Below are 24,473 nucleotides of genomic sequence, written 5' to 3'. Positions count from 1 at the left end.
GTGGGACACTGTGGTGGGACTGGACACAGGTGAAGGTGGGAAGAGGCCGGGGAGAAGCTTCCAGAACCGCCGGTGTGTCGGCCCCTGCTGGATCCGGGTTCCGGGGCTGTGTTTGCCGACACTTGAAACTTGGCGCAGAGCCGACACAAGAATGTGCAGTTTCCAGAGGGGCGGAGACAAACCCGCCCGGCCGCCCGCCCCACAGCTCCGCATCCACCGCGGCCGCTGCGTGAGAGCAGGAGGAGGCAGCCTGAGCCCGTGGGTCCCCGCTGGTTCCCACCGACCTCATCAAGTTTACAATAGCGAACGAAACGCTCCCTCTCCGGCCTTCTCTCCCACAATGCCTCCATGTTTGTCCGGGTCCGGTCACGCAGCGGCTCGCGCACGGTAAGCATTTCTGTTGTTGTTTAACCAGAACCGTCCGCGGCGAAGTGACACCGGGACTCGAACAAGTGACCCGCCTTGCAGAGTTGTAAGAGCGGCTGTTCGGAGGGAGACACGCAGCGTAGGTGGCCCGGAGGCAGCACCGCAGGGAACACGGTCACCAGGCGGATTTTCCTGCGCTTGACGTCCGGGAGCAGGAGGAAGGGCACCCGCCGCGGCTGCTGGTTTTCTCCCCCGCGGGGAAGGAGGCTATGAAAAGTGGACTGTCCGGTTCGTCCTCTCCATCCACCGCCTCCTCCAGCCTGCATGGAACACAGTGTGCCCTCCGCCACACAGCCCGGTTCTCGGTGAATACATGCCGTAGCAGTCCCCGGTCCAGAGTCCAGCTTCCTCCGCGAAAACCATCAGCATCATGAGGACCACCGAGGAGACGGAGGGCTTCGACGCCGAGGCCTCCAACACGTCCATGATCTCCGGGGCCAGCAGCCCCTACCAGCCCACCACCGAGCCCGTCCACGCCAGGAACGTGTTCGGGGGGATTCGGTGCGACGTGCACTACCTCAAGTCCTACTTCGGGATCCTGAAGGTGGTTGAAGTGGTAAGTGAGAGCATGATCACACATTAGTGCATCTTAAAAGAGTTAAAAACATGCACCAACTTCCACCAAGCAGCTAGAAACAAGGATAAAACAACTACCATGAGAACTAGTATCACATCTAACTTAACACTTTTAACTGCTGGACCGTATTTTGATCTTATAGCACTTTCACTCTTGTCCCTGAAAGTCAAATATGAGATGGTTTATTCTAAGGAGTACCCGCAGAGGTCCTGGTTTACCCTGAACCACATCATAAATAGTGGGTCAGACCGGTTTCATGCTAAAAGTGTTTACCTCACGCCATGTGAAGTGGAATAAGCTCAGTTGGTAAGTTCCACAGTTCTGTGTTCAGCCATGCATTGCACAACATGCCGGTGTTTCCCAAGCAAACCTTTATTTTGAAGGATGCACATTGGCTCCCCTACATTTCATTGTTATCCCCAACAGTGTCTTCATACTGTACTCTTATTGGTTTTGTCTGCTTATTATGCAGAATTTGTGTCTATTGAGGGACATACAAGTGTGTATTTCATACGCTTAAAGATATCAGTCCTTGAAAAACTATCTCGCAATGTTCAAGAAAGCGATAAAAAAGAAAATTCCTGGATCCACCCACTGATCCGGATCTGCAGACTTCCTCCCTGCACGATGGAGCATTCTTCCACCGAGCTGCTTGGTCATCCGTCCAGAAGTATTTGTGTATTCGTGGCTATAAACAAACAAACGGACAGGGGTGAAAACATGACCTCCGTGGAGGAGATATAAATCACCTTCTCAATGCGTGACTGCGTTTAGGCTATTCCACTGATACCTGTGTATTTGTTCAGGTCGAAATGTTCTTGTCAATGGAAAATACACACATTCTAGCTGATATTTCAGATCAACACACTTAAACCAGATGTCTGAACTGGGAGAAGAGGCAGCAAATAAGCACAAGAACTCAGGCTCCCGAAGCTCTGACAATCCACCAGAGGAGGAAATATCTATCAAGCCACAGCCATTCCTCTTCTTCTGGTGCCAAGAACTCCAGACACAGGCCTGCACACTCAAACACATGAAGTACGTGCGTCCACAACAGGAAAAGCCATGGAGCTGAGGAAACTAGCAATTACCTCTAACAACATTTGTGGGTTGCACAAGCAAAAACTAAAAAGTCCAAAGCTGCTTGGAAGATAATGCTGCATAGTTCTGGTCTCTCTGCTTTGGTTTTTAACTTAAACTTAACTCGTTATCATCCAAGTTGTGGGTGGCGGAGTTTCCCAGTGGTGGGACGGAAGTGCACAGTCAGCCCGAGCTGTCGCAAACACCTGTGATGTTTACCTCCGCGTACGTGGGAGGTTGGAGAAAGAAGCCATCTGTCACAGGGCTCGGGAGAAGTTTGAAGAATGCAATAACCGAGAGCGTTCACATTCACACGTCTTCTGTTGGGAAAAATAATTTTACATCTTTAAAGTAGAAAGAATGAAAAGGTTTATTTGTGTGTGCAGGCTAGAGATGTTTATAAACCGATTCCGATATCTGGACATGGCAGATGAAGGTTTGAATATCTGAATAATAGGGATTCATCTCCCGTAAAACCACAGTGCTGGTACCAGATAGTAATGCTTCAATGGTTTCAGAACCCATTGAGGCAACACAGAGAGTAGAAAATGAAACCCGCCCCTGATGTATTAAAAGAACTGATGCCAAAATAATTTAAATGTTGCGACAACACTTTGAAACACAGGCCGATAGTGAAGCCATGCAAATATGGATTTACATGCCTGGTAGTTTTTTTTAAATACTTTTCACATACATGCAGTAAAATGTACTGACTATTGCTCAGCTCAGATAAGACAGGTGTATGAGCATTATCTTGGTGCAGATTAGGAATCTTATATTCACACTTTCTATTTACTTTAACGGTTTGTCCTGCTCAAATACAGACTTTCCAGTTTGAACCGGTCGTATCTCTTTCACCGACAGGGGCAGGACGAATGAAAGTCATTGAAGTTTACGTCCAGTATCTTAGAGGAAGCCTGCGAGGTGCTGCCAACCTTTAATAGCTTCAGTTTTTACAGCTCTGTCCTCCAGTCGCTGAGACTTTCGTTATGATCTTTTAGAACTGATATATGACGATGATGATGCAAAAAACCGTACCTGATGTGGAAAGATTTATGGTTAATCAGTAAACAGTCCTCTGCCAAGAAAGTAGGCCATCTCGGTTGTCTTGTGACTGAAAGGGCAATAGTCTTGTGTTGGGAATTAATCATCTCTCTACAGAAATCCGTTTTTTTATGGAGTTGGCATCTGTGCATAATGGACTGGTACTGTGCAGCACTTCATGATGCATTGTTCCTCATGCTTAGCTCAACAGGCACCTTATCAGTCCAAAGTTAAAGAGCTTTAACGCCTCGTCTACCCCCCTTTGTCCATACTTCCCTTTATTCTGCCAAGGAAATGTTTTCACCTCGACGCCCAGGTCTCGTTTGCACCAAGTAAATCGTTTTAAATGGGTCCTGACATTTGCTATGACCCCTATTTACTGAGAACTGCCTTGTTATCCTCTGGTTCTGTTTGCTAATAGACAAGTGTATAGTTGTTTCTCACCACAGCACTAACATGCTATTGCACGGGGCCTCTTTAAAGAGCCCACTCCGCTCATCAGTCATTGGATGAATGGATACACAGGTCACTGTTGACCCTGCACTGATCAGACACAACCCCGCCTGTGGGACGTAACCTGATCGAGGTGTTTCCACCCGGACAGCAGGTTTGTCTTTGTCCTTTTGTTGTGACTGTGTCCACACAAAGTCAAACTGATATTTGCCATGTGCTCCTCTACACTGACAGGAATTTGATACCTTAGGACCGATGGTTCACCATTTAAACTCTCAAAGTTTCCTAATAAGCCTTATAACGTCACTGTGAAGTAGAACGCTAATCAGTAGAGCACATACCTCCAAGTTCCAACAATTTCTTTAGCTGACTGCCTTTTCAGACATGCACTGAAGTATTGATATTCTACTGAAACTTTCTGGAGGGGCTGTGAGAAAACAAATGTCTGTGTCAGTTGCTCTGGAACTTTTTCTGCCAACCACCTTGTAAAATGTTCGGAAAAAGTCAGAGTGAGCGGAATTTCTATGTCTTGACTCCTGCGTGCTCGACCCAGACATCGCTCCTCGCCTGAATGTTCTGGACGTTTTTCCTGTTGTTGTGGTCGCGTCTGACCGAGACCATCTCCTGCTGCTTTCTTTAAATGTGACAGACAAACTCTGTTCTGGACCCACTTTTCCGGACATTTTCTCAAGTTCATGTGTGAAAACGGCTTCTAATTCCAAAACAAAGTCCTAGTTAAATGTTATGTTAGGGTGTTTTTTTCTGTCAATGTTCTTTAATGAAGTTACCAGGTGCACCCAAATGTCAGGGAGCACTTCCTGCTCTGAGAGAGACACCACATGCTCCCCTCTCTCTTCTGGTTGAAACATTACTTATTTGCGGCGTGTTGGGAGACATTAAGACAACAAGAGAGCTGTGCATACATGTGTGGAGACGTGCATGCCCCGGCTGTTTTTCGTGTTCTCCGGGGTGAAATATAACCTGGTTTCAGGCCACATTTTCCATCACATAGATGACTGTGGGCTCCTGCTGGAGCATTTTTTGGTAATTTCTTTTTTTGAGCATGAAGTCCCACACGACTAGAAGTGCAGCGTATAATGTTGCCTAGTTTCTGCACAGAGGCCTCTTTTCACCCGGGTGAGTTTTGTGTCGGCAACAGATGGCGTATAAGAAGGGGATCTGAGTCCAGGGGGTCTCTAAAGGCAACTTCTGATGTGCATAATCTCCAAGATAAGGATATGGGCTCATGTGGGGGAGGAAAGAGAAAGAGTTGAGGATAAGCAGGTTGCGAAAAGGGCTGACGTTTAACATAAAATCATTACTTACAAGAATATATATTGTGATGCTTTGTGAAACCCCGCCTCTTCCCATGTGGCTGCCTGACACCTGCTACAAAGGGACTTGGGGAAAGGCATTATGCTTTCTTCAAGAGACATGACATCATCCACCAGCACGAGCAGCCCACCACTCCTGTTTGGGTGTAACCACTCTGGCTGAGTCGGAGCCACAGACAGACTGCTGTCCAACAACAGTACAAGTGTCTAATGAGGCTGCAGCAGCTGCACAAAGCAAAGGTTTTCTCTTAATGATGCTCAGCTCGATGGATGTGTTCCATTTTTGTCTGTGCTTTAGTTATTTGGAAGCAAAGTCCACAGTTTGTCACAAGGAGACGAGTTCTCCACACGAGTCACCATGAAAGAACAGTTTACTTTTCAGAGCCGGCTCACTCTGCTCATTAAACTGGACAAACACCATCGGCTAGAGAGCCGCTCTGGGCTTAAGGGATCTGCCGGGATGGTCTTGTGCAAATGAGACGGTTTGGGGTTGTTCTCAAATGCATTTGTTTTCAGCTGTCTCCAGCAATGAGCTACAACTAGATGGGCGGGATTCAATTTGGATCCAGATCAGCTGACAATTCATACTGGGTTTCAGAAACCATTCCAGGGATGGGATTTTAGGTCTTTATCCTAGAAGAATTCTTGGAAAGAAGCTCTGCTGAACATTTGGGGAAATTCAACTACTAACCCACACACACGTACAACCATGTGACTATTTTCATTGGTTTATAATAATAATAGTAATTCCCTCCCTTCTGTCACTGCACACCATTCCCCCCCCCCCCCCCCTTTTTAATATTCTGACCACATTCCTGAACTCAAAACCTAAGAACTTCCAGTTGCTTTGTTGCCTGGTGACTCGCAGGATACAGATTTCAAAGAGGTTGGTGCCCCTGGTTTAACAAAGTGGATTTAGTAGTGGAAATGTTGCTTATTCAAACTTGAGAGTATCAATGTTGGCTGAAAAAACAACAAAATATAATCCTGACCTCTCTGTAGCCAGGGGTTTGTGATTTACCCAAACTAATATGTGAAAGGGGGACAAGCAACAAAAAACTCTCGTCCTTCTCCCTTTGATACTAAAGCTAGACGTGCCACAGAGACGCTCCAGTTTAATCAATGCACTTCTCCACTTTTGATTCTATGAACTGTTGGGGGGAAAAATCAATATTGTCAGAGAGCAGATCGTTTCCTTTCAACCCTTGTATCGAGTCTTTGAAACAAAGTGGATCAGTGAGACGTGAGGTGCTAATGAAGCAGCACTTCGGTTCACGCAGCTGATTGTTTTTACACTTCTATTATTAGCTTTACACTCTAAATTAGATGATAAGGCTATTAGATTTACTTTGCATGATAATACACTAACAGATATCTCTAGAAATGTACATAAATTGAAACCTATGTAAAAATGTTAATCTACTCATGCAAAATGGTGCCCTTGCAGTTTGCACGAACATCTTTAAATTCCATGCAATCACATCAGCGTTTAAAGGAGAGAGAAACACAGAAAAGACGAAAGGCTAAAAGTCGTTTTGCCATTTGGAAAAGCTGTTGGCATTTGCTTTTTTTCTTGCTCCTCAACTCAAACCCCCCATTATTTTCATATATCAACATTTGATCAATGTCAAACAGTTCCTGACCGAGCTGATCTGGTCCGAACTGGTTCTGCGATCTGCTGCTTCAGGTCAGTGATGTGTCACAGTCTCTAGGCGCTGATACGTCTCTCAGTTCTGAATAGCGCTGAGCCAATCAGTAATCTGTGTGTGGTTTCTTCGGGGTCTCGATGGCAGAGGAACACCTAAATAGCAGAATTCCTCTCATACTGTGGTTTGCTGATGGATGTTGGCTGGAGGCAGGCGTCGTCACAGACCGCCAGGAGTGGGACTCATGAGATGGGCTTATGGCCTCCGCTCTATTCATAGGACAATCAATTCATCATATGGAGAGCAGAACTTGGCCTCCGCGTCCCCTTCATCTTCTCCCCCTTAACCCTCTTCATTTCCCCTCTCTCCTCAGGTCCTATCACTCATCGGATTCATCTGCATAGAGACCATCATGATGTGCTCCCCCTGTGGAGGCGTCTACTTCTTTGAGTTTGTCAGCTGCAGTGCCTTCGTGGTGACAGGAGTGCTCCTCCTGATCTTCTGCCTCAACCTGCACACCAAGGTGCCCCATGTCAACTGGAGCCTCACGGTACGTAAAGGGCCAGACTCAGAGTGAGCTGAATAACTAACATGAAGGGGATTGCAGGTTTTTGACATCGAAGGTCACAAATCTAGCATGTGTTAGTGAGTCATCAGACTACTGTTGACCTATGTGAATGTACTTGTAGAATGTATTACTCATAAAGTCAGTAAGATAAGCTAATGCCCAACGGAAATCTGAGGAAGCTCTGTCAATAACAAGACAAGTGGAAAAGCAATTGTATTTTAGAACAAAGGACAAGATGGTTATATCCTTTGTACAATAAATATGTCTGAAAGGCATTTCCAGAAATGTCATTAGTGCTTTGTGTTTTGTGTTAATTAATTTAATGGTAATTATATGCTGTATCTAGATTTGATTTTGACGCCACCAACGGGAGCTTCTAGATGTGCTGGTTTTTCGGGTTGGCATTGAGCTCAAAGCTTTGCTGTGCTGAACCTTATAGACGTGTAGACTCTCTGTGTTATTCCTCTGTATTTAGAGTTTAAATTGATGGTACGTCTTTATATAATCAAAGAAAAGTTCCATGGAAAGTTGAAGGCTTAAGTGAGAAATGTGTTGACACACTGTTTGTGCTTGTCATTCTCAGCTTCATTTTTCTCCCTTAATTATCAACAAAATCATAAGTGTCTTATATTTTGGGGCTTTTCCTGAATGTGCTGGACGAGCTCGGCACAGTTCACTGTTGAAGAATAACATACAGAAGTATCAAGAGTAAAGCTCAACGCAAACTCATACAAGCTGGAAAAACTTTTAGTGTGAAGCTGAGAACATACAGCTTCAGCATTACCACCAGGATAAGTGCAATGTCAGCACCTGTAAGCAAATGAGCTGCTGGGTGTTCTCCAGCAGATACTGGTCGACTTCCAGTTTGCATTTACACACACGCTGGCGAGTTCTGAAGCTGCAGCCAGCTCCTTTACAGAGAGGAGTGAAATAACATCTTTAACTGTATTTCCAGGGGCCACACGGCTTACAGTGTACCTACCGTAAAGCAGTGGATGTTGAGCCATATGTCCAAATACCACCATAGCTATCAGATTGCTTGATGGTATCCTTGGTACAGTTTATTCCACCTCAAATATGAAGAGGGTTGTGCCTTTGGATTTTACTTCTGGCAGAGCGACACCAAATTAAAGCTTTTTTACAGTCTCAGAGACCCGAGCTAATTTAAGAGTGCTGATCAAGGAACTTTTACCAGATTCCTGTGACCAGTAACAGTCCGTATGATCAAAATTCTTCCAGTTCAGTCTGCTCTGTTCCTTTTCCTTTTCTCCTGAGACTCACTGGCCTTTCACATGTCACTGACTAATTAATAAGTTTCCACTCCGGTGATCAAAAGTCTTATGAATTTGTCATTTAACATATGGCACATAACATTTCTACATTACAACTAGGCCTATTTGTATATAAAAATGTTCAATATTAGGCTCTAGTTTCGTGTGGTTTAAATCATTGGAAGGGTTGGGTATTGTTTGGGATTTTTTCCAATATCGATACTTTTAAAAAGGTTCCGGTTGCTAAATGGTGCCAGAACTAATACTTTCTTTAAAGAGGCACAAAAACGACAAAGATAAGAACAGAAATTTTGTTTTCATTTTGCTAAGGCAAATTTGGAAGTTGAAATTTGTCTTTTCGAACATTTGCTACATGTCCCAATGTCAGAATCTTTTGATTGAAATACAGCCACACTTTCACCATTTAGCTTTCGGCATTTTGTTATCTTGTCATCTTGTCACCTCGAGGTAGCTGCTAGCTACTAGCTCGGTCTGTATCAGCAGTGTTTTGCTATGATACGGACAAAATTAGAAGTCGTTCATAGTTTGTGAAAAATGTGTTTATGACACAATAACCCCCTGCTGGTCATGTTTGGTCAGTAATATGTAGCTAGTCTCAGAGTAGGTGTTGCCTTCACAGGTTCCCAGTCTCTGCTCTGACTCTTCTGTGTAGAGCTGTACTGTTGAAGTAGCTAACAAGCCCATGATGCTTCGTGGCTCTTCACAGTGGAGCCTCTACCCCATGCTGTGTCTGTCTATCAAGTTCAAAGCTGCTCCTGTCAAACTGGGCCCCAGGGAATGTCGCCATGAGTAAGCACTTCTGCCTGTTAACCAACTGTTAACCCTTTTGCTGCCTTCCTTCCATTCCCCACCTCCAAACTGTGAGCTGACACTGACATTGCTCGATGGAGTGAGCTTGTTTTAACGTGCGCCCGAGTGTGTCAGAATGAGATTTTGATTGTACAATTATATGCTACATGATCCCATCTCCTCCGATTCGTCCTCCATGATGTCTTTGGCAGCGATGAAGGGGGAAACACTGGTCCTGACCTCACTCCCACTCCCACAACCAAATGAAAGCAGGTCTGGGACCTTGTTGCGAAGCTGCTCGGTGACTTTCAGTGATTTAGTTGAACTTCACGGCTTATTTTGCATGAATTAGCTTATTTAGCACAACAGAAAGTCAGATGAAGGAAGACCACGCCTAATTATCACAGCCAAATAACTGTTGGCCATGTTTTCAAGCAGATTTCTGCAGGCTGTGTCTCATCAGAGTTAATGCATGCATGAATGAGGTACTTCATTACATCTGTCACAGCTTCACACACCACTACTGTCAATCTGTTTGCCAGAAGTTTCATATGTAGCTCACATACAGATATATTCATATACTAGTGCTGTGGGTAGTCACAGTTTGTACTGTACAGTAATTTCCTTCAGTCGTTTTTCAGACACGAACTCCGAGATATGTCTGGACCCAGTTTTTTTGTAGTTAGCCGTTTGCATATGAAGAACGCAGCAGGAGATTGTCCGGGTCAGACACCAGTTTAGTGTCGTGTTTTAGAAACGTCATTGTCTCGCACTCACTAGCTGTGAATTTTCTGTACACGCTCACTCTTTATATTTCAGGTAAATGTGTGGAGCACCTGACTCAGACTTCACAAACATCCCCTCTGGAAAAAGTTCAGGAAAATGTCCAGACATCAGAACATGATCAGCTTAAGAAGGAGTTGTGTTTGTGTTATTCAGATGCTTTTTGTATCTGTTCAAATAGCATTTAATAATTAATCATAGTTAAATAATGTATTTGTGTTTGTTCACATCCCTACGACGGACACACACCAGGGTCAGAGCATCTTCTTCTTCACATGAAGTTGCAGTGTGTTGTCTTCATGTACAATGTGTGTATGTGAACCCATCCTCGTTTCTCTGTCTCACGCTGGGTTATTCTAATGACCGACATCTCTTATCATGAATCCGCATACGCACCCACTCACCCACACAGCTGTGGATAGTGGTTATTATTATTATTACCCACAGTCATTAATCTATCATCAGTTCAGACCAGAAACCACTTTACTCTTCTTCTATTTACTTAACCTACAAGTGGATTCCAATAAAAGCATGTTTGGTTTTAAACAGCTGAAACCTACCACCCACGCATCCAGAAGACGTGAAATGCATCTCCACCATCTTTATTTGTCTTTCAAAGAGAATCAGGCGTAGACGTGAAAGCTGGAGAGAGATTTTATTCTCGCATGAAGCTTCCTGGCCCCGTGTGACCTGCTACAACTGTCAAGGGCATTGGCTTCATAATTACTTTTCCACTGCATCCTCCAGGGTTTCCATAGATGCAGTCCTATGAGTATTTCTAGCTTCTACCTTGAGAGCGCAACTGAAATATTGAACCACACACACACAGTCACATGAAACGGCATGTGTTATTTATACTACTAACAGGCACTGCGGATCAAAAATCCCCCTTTTTTTTGTTGCACAAACTAGAAATGTAAACCTAAAATAAACTGCAGAATGTGTCAGATTTCAGTCCTTCCTCTTTCTGGAATCTGGAATGTTCACTTCATTACTCTAAATCACGTGCTGAACATTTTTAGGATATTATAATGAACTAAGGTTCACTCTGAGACTGAAGCAGACCTCTGTTGTGGCTGATGTTAATGTTAAATAACAGAAACATTTTATCGTTTCTCCTTTGGGTCATGCCCCACCCCTCCACAAACTATCATTGAAATGGGTTCAGTAGTATTTGTGTAATCCCCCTAATGAAACGTAACCTCCAGGGACGAGTTAATAATAAATCCCAGAAATAGTGGTTTTTGGTCCTGTGTGTTTTTTAAGTTACAGATTGTCAGTCTAGTTAAAAGGTAAAGAGTAAAGTAATGAGGCTGCAAACAGGAACATGACACTGGAGCCTTATTATACAGTTTAACCTGTTGAACCAGTTGAGCAAGATACTCGAGAGAGTGTTTGCTGGAAATGTCAGCAGTGTTTGTACTGTGTGCATAAGAAGAGTGAGTATGTTGAGGGTGTGTGAGTTTGCGATGGACGGGGTTATGAATTCAACTGATTCATTCAGGAATTAAAACACCGGTGCACATTGACCGTGATGGTTAGTTCGAGTCCATATTAATGTGTAACTGATTAAACTGCAGGATCAGTGACACATTATCACAGTGTTAACCTCCACTGATTCTGCTTCATGCAGTGTCTGCATGAGTGTGAGTGTGTGAGTGTGTGAGACATGGCTGTTGTATGAGCCCTGTGTGTCATATGAGAGACCGCGTGTGCCGTGATCACAATCACACATCTGATCACGAGGGCAGTGCCCCATTCAAGCTGAGCACTTCATTATTAACCCTTTCCTCTGAAGGCAGCAGAGTAATAACATCAGAGGGAAGTGTGTATTTCATTCTCTCTCTCTCTCTCTCTCTCTCTCGTGTGTGTGTGTGTGTAACATGATGTGCTAGCTGGCTGTCCGCCTCTTTGTCCTTCTGTGGTTTTAAACTCACTGTGAAGACTGGACATGGAATCAGCCTTGTTGCTAATATTGGTTTAATAAGTGTCAAAAGGCCTCAGATGTTTTTTGATTTGTTATACATTTCAGATTGGATGTTCACTGATGTGCTTTGAGTTTACAGGCTCATGTACTTTTCCTCCCTGTTGTGGCCAGAAGCTTTAAGTCTGTGGGTCGTCTCATTCTCATGAAGGCGATTTGTTGGGAACGGCTCCAGAGAATTTCTTCTAATTTGTCTCAAACGTTCACTTGGACTCAAACATGGACTGATTTGATTTGATTCAGTCAAAGGTCAGATTCATTGTGACCTCGCATTCTTCTGAACATAATTTATCAGGAATGTCCACTGGGAAATTTCCTTACATCAGGAACAACCTTCTGCTTGGACTCAAGAATTAAGTGATTAGAATTTGATGGTCAAAGGTCAAGCTCGCTCACTTGACATGTTTGTGGCCAAAACTCAAGAATTTATTCACTAGTTTGGAAACATTTTTAGACAAATAAACAGTTGGATAAAATGAGGAAGTGAAACATTTACATCCAAAAGGATAAAGGTCAACTTCACTGTCGCATCATATTGTTCTGCAAAAACTCTGAGGCTGTGACTGTGGTTATTATTGATGTAATGGATTTTAAGCATTGAAAACAAAAACATCAAGTTCTCCGTCAAGTGCTTTGAACCGATTCTTTTAAATAAACATTTGACCTATTTCACACTGTTTTTATATTTTTTGGTGTTATGCTTGTATGAAAAGTTCACCAAAGTGATCCTGTATGTTGTGTGTGTGTGTGTGTGTGTGTGTGTTCCTGTAGGACCTGGTTAACACGGCTGCCAGCACCTTCTTCTTCTTCTTGTCGTCCCTCGTGCTCGCCTGCATGAACCACAACAGTGGAGCGGAAATCGCAGCAGTGGTGAGTTTTCAAAACCAACCAACCTGTTGTTTTGTTTGGTTTGTGTTTTTCAGTGCCTGTAACATCTGTAAACATCTGCCTAGGTTAGCCGTTTAGCAGCATCCTGAAGGATCATCAAGGATTCATGTATGAATATATAATATAATAATATAGTAATATACTGAATTATCTGAAAACTATTGATTCCTGTCAGATTCAGTTGCTCGAATCGACTTATACAAATAGACCATCATTCTTATTTCTTAACACCAGACAATTTTTGTGTAGTTAAATTAAATTAAGCTGAGATATCTATATTTGTCCATTCATATACTTTAAAACATGTTCATAATGATTTCACAGTTTAGTAAATAAAGAAATATTAACATTTCTATAGAGCTTATCTAAACTTATCTAAAGGTACAACCTGGGAATACAACTTTTAAACTTTCTAAATGAGACATTATAGTAAAATCTGTCTGTAATTAATGATTTCAAAACAGGTAAAGAGCTCGTAAGTCAAATTTCATCAGGCAAGGAGTTCCAGAGCCTCGGGGTCCTGATGGCAAAAGCCCAGTCCCCCTTAGTCACCAGGCTTTAAAAACTATGAGCAAGTGTTGGAGAGTTAGTAGCTCTGTGATATAACTGTGGGCCAGACTCTGCTGATCTTTCAAAATCTATTAAAAGACTCTTAAAATCCAATATTGAATTGAACTGGCAGCTCATGACAGGAAGCAGGAACTGGAGAGCCATGCCCCTCATATGCTTGGTGTTGGTAAAATGTGAGCAGCTGACTTTTCTTGTTTATCTCCAGTGGCCCAAATCAGGTTGCACTGACAGGTTGCAATGATATATCTTGATACTTGTAGCAGTTGGTGTATTGTTCCACATGTAACAGTTTTTTTCTGTTTCATGTTTGCACCAGATCTTTGGCTTCATGGTGACGGGTGCGTATGGAATCAACACCTTCCTGGCCGTACGGAAAATGCGCCTTGGCAACAGCTGTCCGAGGGCGCCGCAGACCAGCGACTACATGAGAGCGCGCACGGCATCTCGTGGAGAAGTGGAGGCACGACCCGAGATCGCCTGAGATCCGGCACACGGTCAAAAGAAAAGACAAAGAGGAAGCCACACCACCGTGGGGACAGCCGAGACACTTCTCTGCCTTCAGAACTGTGAAGTCTGTGGCAGAACGGCCTTCCCTCGCTCGCCACGCGCTTTTTGACTTCTCATCAAACCACTTGAGCTGAGCTGTCTCGCTGCTCAGCTGCTGAACACATCTTCACTTCACAGCCACGCTCTGTGGAGTGTGTGTGTCAGGCTGCAGGTCCACAGAGAGAGAGTCTAAACTTTCATCCACTTATCTTTCTGTCTGAAGGATGATGTCCACGAAGAACCATTTAAGGTCGACTTCACTCCAACTGTGCATCAGTGACGATGGTGTTGATATATATTTTTATTTTTTAGATCGGTTTGTGTTTCACTGTGAATGAAGTGAAGTAGAGGAAGGTCAGCTTTTGTACAGTTTGCTTATATCACGCTGCTGTTCGTAAAGTCTTTGGTAATAATAGATGTGATTGTGGATCCAGGACGCCCCTGTACCAGAGACCCACAGCAGCCTGCAGGGAAACAGAGGCACCACGACTTCACTGGTCGCTGGTTTGTTTCCACCTGTGACGTTGAATATTTCAAGATCACACTTTGAAAAAGGCCTTTCAACATGACCTTTTAATGACCTTTTTATTTGAGCTACTATTAAGATCTCTGCCATCGATAAGCATAGAGTAACAGTACAGGGTCTTTCTTCACTGCAATAAAGACAGGAAGTGAAAGAAAAGGTCAAAATATCTGACTGAAACAGAAATCCTGTTCAGACCTGATTAACATCCGTCCTGAGGGATCTGATCACTCTCTCTCTCTCTCTCTCTCTCTCTCTCTCTCTCTCTCTCTCTCTCTCTCTCTCTCTCTCTCTCTCTCTCTCTCTCTCTCTCTCTCTCTCTCAGGACAGATGTCAATACCACGTCTGAACAGAGACAGATTTACTTATTCACAACACAATCTAAAACAACGGGTTTGATTCTATTACGAGACCAAAGTAAGAGTTCATAACACTCCATTCCATGAATTTGATCCCAGATTGTTGTAATTAATATATATATTAAATAAGAATGAAAAGAAATTGATAATTGAAGTCTATGTGAGCCAGGAGATGAAAGGTAACCATATTTTCCTATAAGACGTTTTAAGCAACTCAATTTGTCGAACACCAGCAGGGGGGCTGGTCCAGATCGATGTCCTCGGCCTGAACTGAACCTCAGGAATCGAACCCACTCCGTCATTCTTAGACAACATTTGAAATGAAATCACAGGGTGCCTCGACGTGAACGCTGTATCTCCCACTGCCTTCTAAATTATCACACGAGACGGGACCATCACAGAGGTTTATAATTCATTTATAATACAAAAAAAGCAAGGTGGAGACATTGGGATGGACATATGGTACATTTAACAGCATTTAACTCTGTATTTAACTCTTTGAATTAAATGTCAGTGTATCTACAGTATATTATCACACATTTCACTCGTTATGAAGTCTGTCATCCCACATTGCAGCTCGTTTTAGTCCTTCCTGTTCGACCAGTGTAGTCGACAAGGAAACAGGAAGTTTAAAAAAAAAAAAAATCTAATCTTTGCTTATTTTTTAGTTTAAAGGAAGAAATGCTTATTTAAGTTGTGTCATCTCTCATCGTAGTGATGTATTGAAGCAACACTACAGTTACAAATGGTTGTGTTTTCTTTGTTGTGTGTGACCCCTGTGTGTATATTTGGCTCGGGGTGAGTATGTGCAGGGTCTGTGTTGACTCTGTGGCTCCATCTCCTGGTCGACATCATTGTGTGCGTGTGTGTGTAAAAGGACCAGAAGTGTAATTGTGTGTGAAAAATAAAACTGTGTGCTTTTTAAATAGCCTCAGAGGTTTTCACACTACACAATATGTTTGAATAATCAGACTTTTCTCATGTTTTCAAATAATTTATATGATATCTTTTGATCTAGCGACTGAAAGAATTGTACGGAAAGACAATCACGTGTATTTATATCCGTCACTTAAAGGTTCAGTGTGTAAGATTTAGGTGCAAGGGATCTATTGGCAAAAATGGAATATTAAATAATCCTTGTGATGTTTTCACTTGTGTGATTTATTTAAATTGAACAAATGTTGTTTTTCTTACCCTAGAATGAGCCCTTCATATTTAAATACTTTATATTTACATCAGGAGTGGTTCCTCTCTATGGAGGCAGCCATGTTTTTTACAGGAGCCCAAACTGGACAAACTAAACATCTTTTGAGTTTTTATGACAACTGAAGGCGACCACAGGTTCTCCTTCATGTTTGGGAGGGGAGGGTGAGATGAGGGGTATTCAGCTGCAACATGCAATGACACCACTAGATGTCACCAAAGTCTACACAATGAACCTTTAACCTTGATTCATATATAATTTTTTTTTGAGTGACACTATAACAATTAATCACCTAAACTATTGAACAGCAGAAAAATCATTCAAGCGCATTTTACTATTTGTTTTTTAAAAGCTTAATGTACCAGCCATTGCTACAGTATGTCATGAAGAATATGTATTTATGGAGAAAGAAACGTTTTGTTTCCAGGTTGTGATATAAACAGTTTACACACATCAGGTGTAAATGAATGAATGTTTGAATGAAATTATAAGTGAGATGCTAATTTTCTTCCCTTTTAACTGTGTTAATAAATCCAATACAGTGTGTCGTGTACAGCACGGAGCCGTACTCAGCTGTGTCTTTGTAATTAAAAACACTTCACTTCAGTTTATAGTGATCTTTAAATAAAGTGATTTGGACCTTGTTGAAAAAAGCTCAGGTTTTTATTCAGACATTCTTTTCACAAAAGACAAAAGAGCATAACAGTGTAAAAAAAAACAACTTAATATTTCACCGACAGTTGTTCAGCAAGGAGCCGAAAATGACCCTGTGTTGATACTGTGTCTTCACCGTGAGATTATATCTAAATTGTGTACACACACATTTTGTTGTGATAAGGTGAAGGATTTTTTTGTTTTACAGGACAGTGATAACACCGTGAATAACATCACACACTGTTTAGCATCAGTTGTGGTCTGGTTCTTTTGCATATGGTGTGGATTTGGGTTTATTTTTTTCATTTTAGACTAAAATCATTCATGTAAAATTCTGTATATTTCTTCCAGGACACCATTAAAGCAGAATTTTTATATAAATGGAACCACTTTTACTTTCCCAACAAACTAAACTCTCCCATATAAGCACACTGGTGAATAATCACTATCGTAGATCAACTTTCCCACATCAGTTTAAATCCCACATGGAAAGGAGAGGTCACTGACGGCAATTTTAAATCAAACTTCTTTCATTTCTGTGTTTTACATAGACAGTCGCTGCGGCATTTATAGTGCATCTGATTTCTCAGTTGTGGCAGTGGAGGAACTGAAGAATCAGACAAACAAGCAGAAAGTGGAAAAAAAACGATTCACATATTTGACATTTAGCATTAAAGAAAAATAATACTGCATTAAGGGGCTCCAATGCACTATTAACACACATACACACACATACAGCAGACAAGCTGAAAAGGCTCTCCAACTTTGTGTTCACTGAATAGATCTGCAATGCAGCGACCCGCAGAGGGAACAGGAACTCTGTTCATTCAAAAGTCAAATTTGAAAGGAATAGAAAATTTACTCTGAAATTCTGAACAAATCAGTCCTGTAGATCTGAGACGATTGGACAGAGGTTGAAACCAGCCAACCTGCCACCAACTAGACTGTCTATATTCTGTACAATTTCCTATAGTGATCTGTAAATGCTGAGTACACCCTTCTTACAGACAATTTATTAGGTACACCCAGCTAGAACTCATGCACGCTGATACAACCGACCTGCAACAAATCCAAAGTGCCTCCGTGCCAGCGACAGCCGGTGGATGCATGGGTGGAACCATTATGTTTTCAGGTTGACCACATGCATGCACCTGTTTGACTGAAACTGCACTGGTTAGCATTTAACCACAGGGCCATGATTCTATTTGTAAGTGTGTCAAACTGTTTTCGAGTTAGTTGAACTATTAGATCTTTTGGATGTTGTAATTAATGTTGTTTTGGATTATGCTGTGTCCGTTATTTAGCCGACCCCTTGTAGATATAAATGCCGACAGAATGACAGAAACACTTTCCCTAGCTTTAGTGAGGTGTACCTAATAAACTGCCAAGTGAGTGTAGGCCTCCTTTCTTATTTAAGATGCCATTCATAAACAATAATTCACTAAGGACATTAATTTAGTGTTAAACATGTGTGTAATCAAGGTCACACTACAGACTCGAAAGTCAATATCAGTCACAATTTCCGATCTAGACTGAATTTTCTCACACGTGGATGCAACCACAGCTTCTAACAATTCAGTATAATGACACCAAACAAGTTCACAGCTTATTGATAACTAAAGAATCAGGTCGATAAAGACATTTCATATTTTAGCAAACTCTACGGAGACACAGATATATTACTTTGGGGAAAATAACTGATGTTTTTCAAATTACTTGTAATTATCAGTGAATTATGAACTAAACAGAACAATGTACTTGATGCTCAGCAGAAGAAACCCATTCAAACTGCACAGGATCCTGTTCCTCCCCTTTAAACACGTATGACCCATGAGGACTGAACACAAAATCCCAGATGAGAGGAACCAGGACACAGTCAGTGTGTAGATGGGACTTCTACTGCACCCCCACTAATAACATAACCTTGAGGCTCCATGAGACAGATGTCAGCACAGCAGCGGACATTTCTACTGCACAGGTTGACTTGTTGTAAGAGTGTCCGCTGCTGAAGATCCCTCCAGGTCTCAGTCGGAGTCAGAGTCTGAAAACTCATCTGGAAAAGAAAAGTGACAAAACACGTGTGTCAGTTCTCCACGTGTGCTTCCTGTTCGGCCGGGCGCTCACATGAGAGAGACATTAGAAAGTGTGATGACTTCAATGAGAGAAGTTGACAAAGTGAAGATAAAACTCGGACATGAGGAAACTAACTGAGTTACAGTGTTGAAGAAAACACTTACATGGTTTTTTTCCCTGAAGTGGTGCAGTTAACTTTGCTGTGTAAAGGGTTGGTTCATAATCACTGCCCCCTAGTGGTATCAAAGAGTGTTGATTATGAAATCACTGCAAACTGCTTTTATTACAATAAACAAATATGTTTAAATAATTGGCGATGATTCATTTCACTCCTTGTGTATATTCTTTATATTTATAAGAGGTCCACACCTTCATTTTATTATATAAACCAATACCAATAAAATAAAACATGTTTTCTGTTCTATTCTTAGCAAAACAAACGGGGCTAAGTATGTATATCCATATTTCTTTATAATATAAATAAAGGATATCTAAAGTAAATATTTTATGTTGATGTGAACATGGGTGTGCATTATGTAGCACAGAATATTCAAACAGAATATAACTATTTATATATCTCTATATATTTTTAGATATATATTAATACATGTATGCGTATATACTGAATCAGACATAGAAAACTATTTCTGCTACTAATTAGAACATTTAATTTTAGATATAAGAATAAGATATGTATAAAACCACAAATGTGTCTATGTTCAGTATAGATGTTCTCATATAGATTCCTATTTGTGCCGTTACCTTGCTGCCTCGACGGCTCCTCGGTGGTCTCCCCCCCCTGCTTTAAGAAAGTAGCCAGCTCATTGAAGATGAGGTAAAAATCTAAAGCGAACACGATGGTGGCGATGAACCCAAACACCTGAGAAGAGAGGGAGATATGAAACGAAGAGTCAGAGGAGGGGAAGTTGTTAGACATCGGTTTACTAACTGGAGTAATAATGAAGAGATGTTGACTTTACCCCTGCAGCCTTCGAGGACCCGTCCACATATTTGGACACCGCCATTATTGAGACGATGAAGAAGATGACAGAGGCGGTCACACATCTCATGAAATCCTGTGAGAGTAAAGAACTCAAACTTAAACTTCTTATTTTCTTATTTCAGTACTTGAGGGTTTTCATTGGTTTCTCCAATTAAAAAGCTTTGTATTTCATATTTAAAATGTTTGATCTCTCACCATCAGAGGCCAGAGGAAGCCCTTAAACCTCTCGTTGAATTTGGTGGAGTAGGCAAACAACAAGAAGAGAGCGGCAAGGAACTCCAGCAGTGGCACGGTGACGAAGGCCGCCGCCTCGGAGGCAGCGAAACACACGAACGAGATGAAGGAGAGAGCCTGAAAACCAAATATCAAACAGAGAGAGAGAGAGCGAGAGAGAGAGCGAGAGAGAGAGAGAGAGAGAGAGAGAGAGAGAGAGAGAGAGAGAGAGAGAGAGAGAGAGAGAGACAGGAAGAAAATAAAGAATCTCAGTTATTTTTTGGGTTAAATTTGTGTGTTTATTTATTTCTCAGTAAGATGCTCGAGGGCACATTTGCATTCTTTATCTGAACAATGAATAAAATGGAATCTTTTTCCCTTCAAGATGTTACACTGCACCGAAGCTGTGAGCCGGTGTGCATTACAGCTCCGGGGCCACTTCCTGTAAGCAGATACATCTGCTAAAAGACAATGTTTATTAACAGGAGGCTTTTACACCGAACCCACAAACACACACACTGATGTTTAAACCCGTGCTGGATGTGCAGTTAAGCAGTAAAGCCAAGCTTGTGTTTGAAGCTCGGCATTGGAGGAGGTGGACGCACCATGTTGGTGCCAAATGAAAGCAAGTCCAGACACTGTAATCTTTAACAGGCCCGGCCATCTTGTCTTTGTCTCAGTCACTGATCCCACAGCAGCCTGAGGCCAGGAACTCCCCCTGACTCGACCAGAACTGCTGCTGCTGCTGCTGCACTTTAAAGAAAAAGAGTCAAGATGGCGAAGTGGGATTTTTCTCTGAGGGTTCTGGGGAAAATCCTGGTGAATGTTTGCTTCTGAAGAATAATCTGTGGGATGTCGGGACAGTGGCTGTGCAGCAGTGAAACACGACACATCAGTGGGGGGGGCGGGCAGCAGAGGACATCATCCTTCATGTTCATACTCCACAGTTCCATGGTATCACACATTTGAACTGTGCCAGGGCTGTGAGAACAATTATTATTTTAACGGCTGATTCCTTCTGTTTCTTTTATGACCAACATGGTAAATCAAATAATTTAGCTGGAAACAAATGTCTGGTTGTGAACAGCCTAAAATCCAAATATGTTTAATTTCCTCCACCAAGGAGATTGTGTTTTCTCCCTTGTCCGTTTGTTTGTTTGTTTGTTTGTTTGTTTGTTTGTAGACAGTGTAGGGCACAGACGGATTTCCACAAGACTTGGTAGAAGGATGTGTTTGAGTCAGAAAACAACCTATTGCATATGAATGCAGTTCCAGATCAGTTGAAAGATCCAGGAATTATTTTCCCTTCTTTAAGCTTTGCCAGATAGGGCGTAGTTCATTGAGGTTTCATGAGGGGACTGTTGGGCCTTTAAATTCAATCGATCTGGATTATTTTCTGGATGCACATCAAATTGCACACACACACACATATAAGTCCCTTAAACACGCATGAATTTTTTTCACAGAAAACAAAAATGTTGAAAAACGCCTTTTCTGTCAATTCTAAAGAAAGTGAAAAAGAATATTCCAGGTTCTGCCCCCTAATGTGGATTTAGACCGAAATTGAAAGGCCACTTCGCTGATCTACACCACATCCTCCCACCAAGCTTCATGCTAATCTGGATAATCGTTTTAACGTCATCTTGCCGAAATAAACAGCCTGACCTCCTCGGCTCACAGAACGACATAAAGCCACGAAAACCCAGGGACCAGAACCCGTTTGGCTTTTTTCACGATACCTGATTCATACGATGAATTGCTGGACTTGTAACAGACGAGTCTGTCAGATAAGTGCACATTTAATCAACAAATCAGTTCAACAACTTTGTGTTATCACTTAAAAACTCTGATATTAAGACGTCTGATCCTTCTGTAACAGGATCAGGAGGAAAGCAGCTTTTTACCGCCTGTTAAAAGTTAAATGAGCAGTTTGAAGAGTTATAAACTCAAAATCCTCACAGCTCCCCGAGGAAACAAATTACAACCTGAGTAAAGAACTCTAATCATCCTTTCAGTTTATACCACATGAGGAGGAAGAGGAAGAGGAGATGACACACTTTCCACACATCAACCACAACACGTGCCCTTCATCAACAGCTCGCCTGTGTTTTGGAAACATTTCAAAACGCAAAAAAAATGTGCACCTTCCTTCTTGAGCTCGTTGCTGATGGAGAGCGAGACTTCTAAAGAGAAGTACACATCGGTCTGACCCTCTGTAGAATAGTGCACGCTCAGCAGGATGCGTGTCTGACTAACACTCTGCAGAACGGTGAAGCCCCGAGCTGTTTTCTCTCTGACTTCAGGGACTGAACTAACTCGGCCTTGAGGAGGTGCAACAGAAACACAACTAAACTGTGAGACGTACCAGTACTCTTAATGATATTATACTGTACACAGTGTGAGATGGAGTTTATCAAACATGTAAATCATATACCATTGATGTTGGAAATCAGGAACCAGGACAGCATTTAGGTAAATTAAGATTTTTTATCCCTAAAAAAGCTTCCTCATTTATTTTTTCAAACTATATTTACACTGTCACAGTAACAGACCGTGGGGCCTGTGAGCCGGTTTGGATTCTCAAGATTCAATTAAATATTCTTCTCTCTTTCAATATTTTTCCATCTTTCATTCCTAACGTTTAATCAACCCATATCTTTAAACACTCATTCTACAAATTCAAACTTTTACTAGATGTATTAAGATTTGTTTTTATATATTCAAACTTTTCATTCCTGTCAAACATTTATTCAAGTATATCGAGTTTCTGGAAAGAAGCAGTGCAGTCCCCTCAGAGATGGAAATATCAAAACCAGGAAGAGGAAGATAAACCAAACAATCTGCAAAGCCAGATGCCACCAGAGGAAAAACAGAAAATGTTTGGGATTTTAAAGCAGAGGCGATAAGACACAAACAAATCTCATCTCGATGATCAGGACCTAACTAAAAGTTGTGTTCATTTCAAACATTGTGATTGTTTGTGTGGAAAAAAACATCTTGAACCAGTTTCTACAGTTTTAACAGGATAGGAGCTCCACCAAACTCACTTCACTTTTATTCTGTACAATAATCAACAATCATACACAAGTAAAAAGCACCCACTACAGCTGAAAGGCTCATTTCCTCACGTATTGCGCTTATAGTCCTATAGATAGATATATAAACCCTGCACCATATATCACAGATCTCCTGAAGCTTCGAGTCTCTTCCTCCTGAACCAGGTGTGCGACCTCATCTCAACACAAAGAGGGAAACGGTTGATCCTTCGACTGTGAACAGAAGCCAACAGGGTTACAGAAGAAGAATTTAAGCCCAGGGGTGATGATCACAATCACTGTTAAGAGGCAGTAAAGAGGTTGTATAGTGTGTGTGTGTGTGTGTGTGTGTGTGTGTGTGTGTGTGTGTGTGTGTGTGTGTGTGTGTGTGTGTAGGGGGCTGCAGAGTTGTGCATTCACACACAGTGGGCACTGTACTCTCGGCCTCATGTTATGGCAACAGGCTGAAGGATGTGACTGTGGGGGAGATAACTGCTCTTATGGGCCGAACGTCACATGACCCAGATGTGAGGGTTCATGCTTCTGCCAGCAGAGCCTTTTCCTGTCAGTGACACATGATGCACCACACAGTCCCTCAGTTCCTGCTTTGCTGGAATCCACTTGGACTGCTGATAAAACAAGTTTAGATCGAATGTGCACAAAGTGACACAACACTATGAGACAGGGAGGTTGTTCAGCTCGATCACTGACAATGACTAAGCTGCTTATGGAGAAGTCTTCACGCGCTGTCCATAATCCAGATGTTTCCACACACGTTTATCCTAAGTTTCCTGTAAGATCTCCCTGCTCCTCCCTCTACTAATGGAAACCTTGTGACGGAAACCTGACTGACCTATTACAAAAGTGACACAGTCGCTCTAGCTTTTTTCTAGATGTAGACTTGGCTGCACAAAACTTTAAAAGTGCCCAAAACGCAGCGCGCAAAGGCTCCAGTGCGCAAAGGGCGAAACTCTGGCACAGCTACAGCTCCAGCTCCTCGTGTGTGGCAGAGGAGATCCCCCCCCCCTGGTCAGTTTCTTACCACTTCAGCGAGGAGCAGCATTCCTTTCTTGGAGGAGCAGAACTCCTTGCTCGGCAGAACCGAGAGCAGGGCGTTCTGGGGCGGCGGCGGCCGAGAGCCGGGAGCCTCGATGTCCCCCATAGTTCCTCAAGGCGATGCAACTCTCCCCAAAGTTCACACTCCTCAAACTGCGCGTATGTAACGGGCTCAGTGTAACAGCAGCAGGAGGAGGAGAAAAGAGAGAGAGAGAGAGAGAGAGAGAGAGAGAGAGAGAGAGAGAGAGAGAGAGAGAGAGAGAGAGAGAGAGAGAGGGGCTGTGCGGAGGCAGCTCGGGGTCGGAAACGGAAACAATGACAGCGCGGAAGCGAGCTCCCAAAAAGAGCAACATCTGCTTTCTCCAGATGTGAA

The 24,473-nt window shown here is 42.5% G+C and overlaps 2 protein-coding genes across 3 annotated transcripts; one reads left to right on the top strand and one right to left on the bottom strand.

Annotated features, from left to right (window-relative positions):
* Positions 1–218: 218 nt before the first annotated feature.
* cmtm4 (CKLF-like MARVEL transmembrane domain containing 4) lies at positions 219–16,628 on the top strand. The gene is made up of 4 exons (XM_053426469.1): positions 219–982; positions 6,934–7,110; positions 12,748–12,846; positions 13,751–16,628. The coding sequence occupies exons 1-4, from the start codon at positions 797–799 to the stop codon at positions 13,913–13,915; spliced, it is 627 nt and encodes a 208-aa protein (XP_053282444.1). The 5' UTR covers positions 219–796; the 3' UTR covers positions 13,916–16,628.
* On the bottom strand, positions 15,794–24,376 carry cmtm3 (CKLF-like MARVEL transmembrane domain containing 3). Of its 2 annotated transcripts, XM_053426587.1 has the most exons (6): positions 24,087–24,376; positions 19,992–20,147; positions 19,774–19,869; positions 19,556–19,673; positions 18,958–19,026; positions 15,794–18,773 (listed from the first exon to the last, which is right to left on the bottom strand). In XM_053426587.1, the coding sequence occupies exons 1-6, from the start codon at positions 24,204–24,206 to the stop codon at positions 18,745–18,747; spliced, it is 588 nt and encodes a 195-aa protein (XP_053282562.1). In that variant the 5' UTR covers positions 24,207–24,376; the 3' UTR covers positions 15,794–18,744. The 2 variants fall into 2 exon arrangements, with proteins under 2 accessions (XP_053282562.1, XP_053282649.1); XM_053426674.1 differs by lacking the exon at positions 18,958–19,026 and having other exon boundaries at positions 24,087–24,374.
* Between the last annotated feature and the right edge of the window lie 97 nt (positions 24,377–24,473).

The sequence above is a fragment of the Pleuronectes platessa genome, chromosome 1, assembly GCF_947347685.1.
Source record: "Pleuronectes platessa chromosome 1, fPlePla1.1, whole genome shotgun sequence".
Lineage (NCBI taxonomy): Eukaryota > Metazoa > Chordata > Actinopteri > Pleuronectiformes > Pleuronectidae > Pleuronectes > Pleuronectes platessa.
The sequence above is the reverse complement of the archived record's forward strand: the minus strand, read 5'-3'. Positions and strand labels throughout refer to the sequence as shown.